General features: G+C 35.0%; 1 protein-coding gene across 1 annotated transcript; it reads right to left on the bottom strand.

Moving 5' to 3' along the window:
- Nucleotides 1-226: 226 nt before the first annotated feature.
- Nucleotides 227-6,341, bottom strand: LOC18105184 (phosphatidate cytidylyltransferase 4, chloroplastic). Its single transcript, XM_006375223.3, has 7 exons — nucleotides 5,917-6,341; nucleotides 4,334-4,635; nucleotides 4,016-4,206; nucleotides 3,247-3,371; nucleotides 2,426-2,559; nucleotides 1,414-1,529; nucleotides 227-740 (listed from the first exon to the last, which is right to left on the bottom strand). Exons 1-7 carry the CDS (start codon nucleotides 6,172-6,174, stop codon nucleotides 649-651), a joined length of 1,218 nt encoding a protein of 405 aa, XP_006375285.1. The 5' UTR covers nucleotides 6,175-6,341; the 3' UTR covers nucleotides 227-648.
- Between the last annotated feature and the right edge of the window lie 1,210 nt (nucleotides 6,342-7,551).

The following is a 7,551-nucleotide window of genomic DNA, read 5'->3' as shown; positions in this document are numbered from 1 at the left end:
AAGCTGCATGATTCACAACACTCCTACCTGGACTGATGGAGAGAAATTCTATAGGTTACGCGACAACTAAAATTACAATGATAGCTAGCTTAGGCTCCGTGATCAATGACAATTTAGTAGAGTTCACTGTTCATATGAATAAAATGGGGAATTTTGATAAATTTGTAAATGTAGTATAACTTGATGTATCATGTACGAAATGGAAATAGTATTGGACCTAGGAGAATGAATGAACTATGAACTTCATTATTGCTCAGAAATACTTGCATCAACTCTCGTGAGGGCTGCCTTGCATGAAATCAATGGAAGGCAGCTCTATCCTAGAGATCAACATAAATCCATGGTAATGCAGAGGTACGCAATGTATGAATAAACAGTTAAGTACAGGGAAAATTGAAACATTAGTATATAAGAAAAGCATTCTCTTGCAAGGGTTTCCAGGGAGAAATGTTGAAGAGACCTGGTAGAGTTGCAAGTTTAGCCTCATCGTCCTTCTCTGAGGTTTTCAGAACAAAAATTATTTTCATCTGCCCCGCACAAATTCCTACTTTCATGTACGGGCTTCTTCATGCTCCTGGATTTCTGGAGTTAAGAAAACCTAAAAAGCTTTGGCTCTGTTCTCTTCTCTTGTGTTGATAAAAAATTATCTCAAACTCCATAAAGTGGCAGGAAGGCTTTAACGAAGGAGTACGCAAGTGCACCAGTGAAAATGTAACTGTCTGATCTGTCCAGTATCCCACCTGCGGGCAGTATCAGATGTTAGACAATCATTTGAAAAAAGGGGGGGAAGCAATATATGAGTTACAATCAAGATCGAAAGAAGAACTCAATAAACAAAAAGCATCTGTTCAGAATCTCTATGTCCAGGGATAAGATTAATGGTGCAAAATTAGATAATGAGAAATGGTCGAAAAAATGTATACTGGGTGGAATTTTTGTTGTAAATTTAAATAAGTTAAAAAATGAATGGGCGAGATCTGCTTGCGCCGCTGCCATGAAGATAATGACCATTATAGAAATGAATCACCAACATAAGAAGGTTCAATGTATAGGTAAACTGAAACCCTGTAAAACAATGCTGATATATGATGGTAAATTCCAATTTTTAAACCATATTACAAATTACTTGAAAGAGTTGACAGGTGAAAAACTTGAGGATAGGATAAAAGGTTTGGGAAATAGTGCCCAAGGGAAATTCTAGAAACAGCCAGGCACGCACAAGCTGAAAGAATGATAGCTATTGAAAGAAGAAGAAAAAAAATCCTCACAAAGTTGCACCAATCATCTAAATAACTCAAATAAAAGGGGCAACACAACAAAATGCAGCCAGGTAGGTTCGGCACGTCAATAAAGAGTGAAGAAAATGAATTGGTGTCTTATCAGATAACAAAAGCATGAGCAAAATCATATTACCATGTCCAGGTATTAATGAGCCAGAGTCCTTGACTCCTGCATCACGTTTGATCATTGACTCCGTGAGATCACCAAAAATAGATCCGAAGAAATTTAGAAACCCAAAAGCAATTGCACTGAAAACCAATCAAGAGAAAGTCAGTTTCACATTAACAAATTCTAAAATTACCAATGATGCATATTCACATAAAAACAATATGTACAGCAAAAAGTAGAAAATATTTCACCTATCTTTTATGTTGATTCAAGCTGTTATAATGAAAGACGTAACAAAAAATTTAGCTATTATTTTCCAAGAACAAAGAAGAAGCCACAGTTTATTTTATTGACCTCTCAAGATGAGCGAATGAGATGCATATGCTAGTCAGTCATAGATAACCTCATCACATTTTCAATCTATTTAAAGATGTGCAAATGGGCTGCACATTCTAGTCAGTTGACAGATAATCTCATTACAATTAAGCTGCATGTCGTTTTGTTCGTTGCCAAAAGCCATCTATATCTACCATTAAATGTTGTAAAAGAGAAGAGAATTGAACTGCCAAGACACTTTTTCTGAAACAGCAACCCACCCCAACTATATGGAGGGACATAAGAAAAACATAAACAAAGCAATAACTCATAACAAAAACAAAGCCTTGCAACACTAAATTAAAAATGGGAATACATGTCTCACTCCCAAGTACCAAGAACAGTTTATTTAAGAAAGTCCACCCAACATTCCTCTGGTTCATTTGCATTGTTCATAATTTTATTTTGTGATGGTTAGAGATTAGAAAAAAATTGGGATTCCAAATAATAAATCCATGAACCTTGTTTATACACTAATATCAATCAGTGAGAAATCCATGAATAGTTATCCTGGTTAAGGTGATCCAACATTTCTGCTACATAATTGATAATTTTTATTAGCCTCCAATTCTATGGAGTTGAGACACATGAATAATGGACTGAAAAGTATAAACATGAGAGAACATACTGGTCCTGCTTTTGATCAAAGGCTAGTGAATACCTTAGCAAGGATGTTGGCCAGCTAAAAAACTTTGACAATACCACCGAAGTGGCTATACAGCCACCCAAGCCTACAATTGTTCCTTCCCATGTCTTCTTTGGACTAATTCTAGTTAGGAGTGTCCTGCCAAATGCCTGTATCGGATTAGCAAAACTATCTCATGCTGCTTTGTTGATAGGACAAGGCAGAATTTGAAAACAAATAACATTGCTAGAAACTCAGGTTCTTGAGAAAGCTCATCACATTCTTGTATCCCGCAACCTTATTAATGGAATATCAACATCTTTCTACAAAACTCAAAGACGAAAGGAGAGTAAATTCTGTAAGGATGTATGAAACATTGAAACTGACTTGCTTATTTATTTTCTGGAAAGAAGCATCACATCTTGATACTACAGTATGTATTTATGTCTAAAAGCAAAATTTTTCTTTTCTTTTCTAATTTTTTAATGATTTACAAACTCAGTAATTCCTTGAAAACTGTCTGCTTAACTCCAGAAAACAAAAGGATTCATAATTGCTAAAAGCTCAGAACTACTGAAGCCACAACTTCAGCAAATTATGACAGAATGGCAGACTCATGAGTTTATGTTACAAGATATCCAACAAACACATGCATACAACACTTCCGTGCTTAGGTTGATTTTTAGTTATTTGAAGCATATGCACCAATATGGAAACTATAAATCAGAAGCAATCTATGCTTAATGCCTTTCGAAATGGAAACTTGCATATAACACCAAATGTGTTAACTGTTAAACAATAGGTGTCCATTAACATTCTAATAGAAAATAGAACTTGGCTGAACAGCAATCCAGTACCTTGCCACCTATAAAAGCATATGTATCGGCTGCAATGATGCTGCTCATAGAAATCAAGGTTGCTACAAGACCCACAGTCCAATGAGCTTGTCCTCCAAGAAGAACAGGCCATGTTGTTCCTATTCCTGCCAAAAATAAAAAGTACAAAATTACTTTGCTAAAAGCACCAAGTCCTAGATCAGGCCTCACATATGCATATAGGAGAACTGGGCTCACAATATGGGAATAGGTTGATTTTACGTAAAATATAGCTAGTGCTTGAGGATACTCCTAAAAAACTCAAACGTAGAAGGAGAAGTCCATGCATTTTCCTAAGCCATATCATGTTCCATTTATAACAGGTGAAGTTGTCAATTTACACTTGGATGCAGGCCCACAGAACCTAAAAGTCATAAATGAAAGAGAGAAAGGTTCAGGCCCCACAGACATAAACTAGTCTGACATGGGAGTCCATGAACTAAAGTCTAATGCCATACTAACACAAAAATCTAAAATCTCGAGTTGGATGTGAACATCTCCGTATTTAGATTGCTCCATATGTTGTTTCAGTCATTATCCTTCTATCTGGAGACTTACATTTAATGCAAGATACCATATTCATTTTCATGTGTCACAAATATCAGTAAAATAAATGGATAGTCCTTAATTCATCAGCATAGCATGTCATATGACATCTCAATTTGACAATATGGCATACACGTTCATTATTTGATAAGCTTCCTAAAATCTAACATTATCATTACATAAGCATAACAGTGCAGCTTCTTACTTGTGTTCAAGGCAGGGGCTGCTAAACCACATCGAAGCTTCACCCAGAAACAAGGAAGATATCCACAATAAAATAGCCCAAATATAGTACTACTAAGCTGAGAAAAACGAGGATTCCCTCTCTGTAGAAGCAATGCCATTGCCACAACAAAAGCAGCAAATGTCACTGGAATATCAATCTGACCAAAATACCTGACCAAATTTTAGAAATACTAATTAGCAACTGAACAAAAAAAAATTAATACTTGCAAGAATCATATGAGTATCACAAGTTAAATGCATGTTCGGAATATAAATAAAGATACATCACGATCTTTACAAGGTAAGAACAGGCATGAAAGCACAAATAACAGAGCAAACTCGTGACACATATCGAGGAGGTGGAGTCATTCCTGCAGTGATTCCACGACTTCTAACCAATTCAAAGTACTCACGCGCACCAACAAATACAACGGCTGCTAAAGCTACAGTGAAAACCCATCCTCCAGCTAATACTATGCCTCCAGCAGAAATCCCAATCCCAAGTCCAAAAATGATTCTTTTCTTCAGTTGACTCGCTTTTTGTTGAAGTTGTGAAACAGAATCCTCCTTTGCAGGTGAAATATGATCTTTCTCGACTTCCTATAACATAAATATTTCAACAGTTCCATTTAACCTCTCAAACAAGCAATATAAGAACAAGATAAATAAATAACATGCACACAAAAGGCAATAAATTTACTTTTAAGTATCCTGAAATCCCATATTTGCTAGTTTCTTTGTACCTCACCATTTTTAACATATGTTTCTTGTAAATTGCATATTACTCTTACTTTGGATGGTGGAAGATGTGGCAAATTATGACACTTAAGGAAATAGAAAACTCTTTTGTACCCAATCAATGTCCTTTTCCAATTTGAAAATTAGCACACTTGAATCTGCGAGTGATTTTGTTAATGACAGAGATGATTTTAGCAATTCCAGAAACTAGAGATTAACACCCAGGCCCCTTTATCAAGTTTATTTTTGCCTTTTTGCAGGGGCACCTCTAGCATGTAGTAAAATCATTGGGATCCTGACAAGGATTCTAAAATGATTTTACAGCAGGAAAGACATGTATGAGGTGTGCAAGACAATTACTATCCAAAAAATAAATTTGCAACACGGATTGCATATATTAAAGCACTTACAATCACATGGGCAGACAGAAAATCTCATAAAACTACCAGGTCAATAAAACAGAATGCCATATATGTTACCATCCTAGAGAAATACTAGTGATAACAAACACAACCAAAACCCTTTCAATACTTTCCCATCAAAACTCAGAGTCATAGGAATTAGCAGAGTCTGTCACCACGTAATACTCTCCATCAGGAATAATACAGAAGTGAAAAGAATTATGAGTAATAACTACTAGCAACTCTTAGCACTTCCAGGTCATAAGGAAGGAGGGTATTCTTTATGTGGCATACAATAGCAATTCCTTGATTCATCCGCGTGCTAACTTTGGATGTAGAAATATGAAAAAGGGTCATTTGCTGCATTTTGTTTATTGACTTAGCAACTAGGTAGGAAGCGCGTGATTTCTTGTCGGTACAAGAAATTCCTTGATTCATAGAAATTCATTGATTCATAGCAATTCCTTGATTTCATCCGCATGCTAATTTTATTGACTTAAAATTCCTGTTTCTTAGCTTAACTATATTATTGCCTTGGCACTGGGCAATAGTGATGATAAGTGATTTCAGGCTCAGCTTTACTTTACATAGCAATTTTTTCCATCAAAAAACACAATACCTCACCCACTCCCACTCGTCTTCCTCGACATAACACTATTAAAGTCTAACAATTGCTAGAATAAACTTAATTACAGAATTCCCAGTTATCAATGAGCGTCAGTTATAGGAACATTTTTATTACCTCTTTGCTGCTGTCTTCGTCGACGCTATCAGCCTCAGCTCTGGCCACGGACGTAATTAACCACCGCTTCGCCGTCGCCCTCTTAGCGTGAACCGGAACTGCGGTTTTGGATCCATTTAAGAGGAGATCGAAATTGAGTTTCTTTCGATTGAGAATTAGGGAATTTTTAGATAATAGAGGACGGTGGCAGGGGCAAGTTGCTGACAGTACTGGTATCAAATGGAACCGCTCAATTTCTACAAACGAGGAGGACGCCATGGAAATTGGAATAATTAAAATTTTAAAGCAGAGAAAATTAAATTAGGTCAAAATTTTGTAAGCATGCTGATTTTTTTTTATTTTTTTTTTAAGATTATATGAGGGGATATTTTGATAGAGAATAGAGATAGTGAGGTTGGCAATGTATTGGACGCGTTGTGTACTGCGCGTCGCATAGTGAAATCCTAATTTGTGTAAACCTCGTAAAGATCGCCACAGCGGGATGGTCTCTTCTGAGTCTCAAGTATTATTTCTTAATTCCAAGTCCCCAAAGTACTGAGGTGCTGTGCAGTAACAAAAAAAAAAACAATTTTTCTTTTTTATTTTCAGTTTTCTTCTTCTTTTCTAGTTTTTCTTCTTTAATAAAAATTATATTGTTTTCCATTTAGGAAAAAACAATAAAATAGAAATCGTGTTCTTATTATATTTTTTACATTTTAACATACACAAATATTTTTTTGTTATTATTTTAAAAAATATTTTTCACATAATTAAATTAAATAAGAACAAGAATAAACATAACAATATATTTTTTTCATTGTTAAAGTGTGTTGATAATAAGTTTTACATGAATACAATTAATTAAAAAAATAAATTCTTAGTAATTATTATAATTATTTCATAATTGATATACCTAACAAAACAAATTTATTGTTGTTGAGATATATTTTTAGGGGGTGTGGTAATAGTTGATTTTGAAAATATTTTTTTCAAAAATTATTTTTTATAATATATCAAAACAATTTAAAAATATAAAAATTAATTATAAACATAAAAAATTTAATATTTAGAAGAATATAGTTTGGAACACATAATCAAACGGATCTTCGTTTAGAAATTCCAATCCTTCCCTACGATCAGTTATATCTTCCATCCTAGATCACGGAACAAGTTCACGGAAGGTCTTTTTGTTAGGACAAGAGATTGAGTCAGAAATCCGGCATGGTTTCTCCTGCTCACCGGTGCTTCAAGATCCAGAAAACCAGACAGATTAAATACTCTTTTCGACATTCCTTAAACATGTCTAGTAAACATATCTGTGTCTGGTTAAGTGTTGGCTTACCTCTTTACATGTTTCTGTTAGCTTTACTTGAACATGCAAGGATGTCAGCCATTTCTTCTGTGGGGATTGCATCATCTAAGCCTTGTTCAAGATCCTAATTTCACTAGAAGAAGTTAGAAATACTGATGAAACACTATTACAGTAAAGAGTGATTAGTTGTCTCATGATTGGTTGCTCCAACTATTCAATTAACTTGTGAGAAATGCGATGCTAAAAATGCAAAGATTGTAAAAAGCTGAAAAACTTCACTGCTAGGCTGATGAATGGATGCAACGACAGTTCTTCCAAGTCCATCGTTGTGATCTAACCTTGCA

This window comes from Populus trichocarpa, chromosome 14 (genome assembly GCF_000002775.5).
Source record: "Populus trichocarpa isolate Nisqually-1 chromosome 14, P.trichocarpa_v4.1, whole genome shotgun sequence".
NCBI classification, from domain to species: domain Eukaryota; kingdom Viridiplantae; phylum Streptophyta; class Magnoliopsida; order Malpighiales; family Salicaceae; genus Populus; species Populus trichocarpa.
Note: the sequence above shows the minus strand (reverse complement) of the source record. Positions and strands in the feature narration are given on the sequence as shown.

Coding starts and splice junctions, on each gene's coding strand:
- LOC18105184 (XM_006375223.3), bottom strand. CDS start 6,174: ATGGCGTCCTCCTCGTTTGTAGAAATTGAGCGGTTCCATTTGATACCA. Junction 3,372..4,015: donor AGCCCCTGCCTTGAACACAA/GTAAGAAGCTGC, acceptor TATTTTTGGCAG/GAATAGGAACAACATGGCCT. Junction 741..1,413: donor CTCATTAATACCTGGACATG/GTAATATGATTT, acceptor TACTGCCCGCAG/GTGGGATACTGGACAGATCA.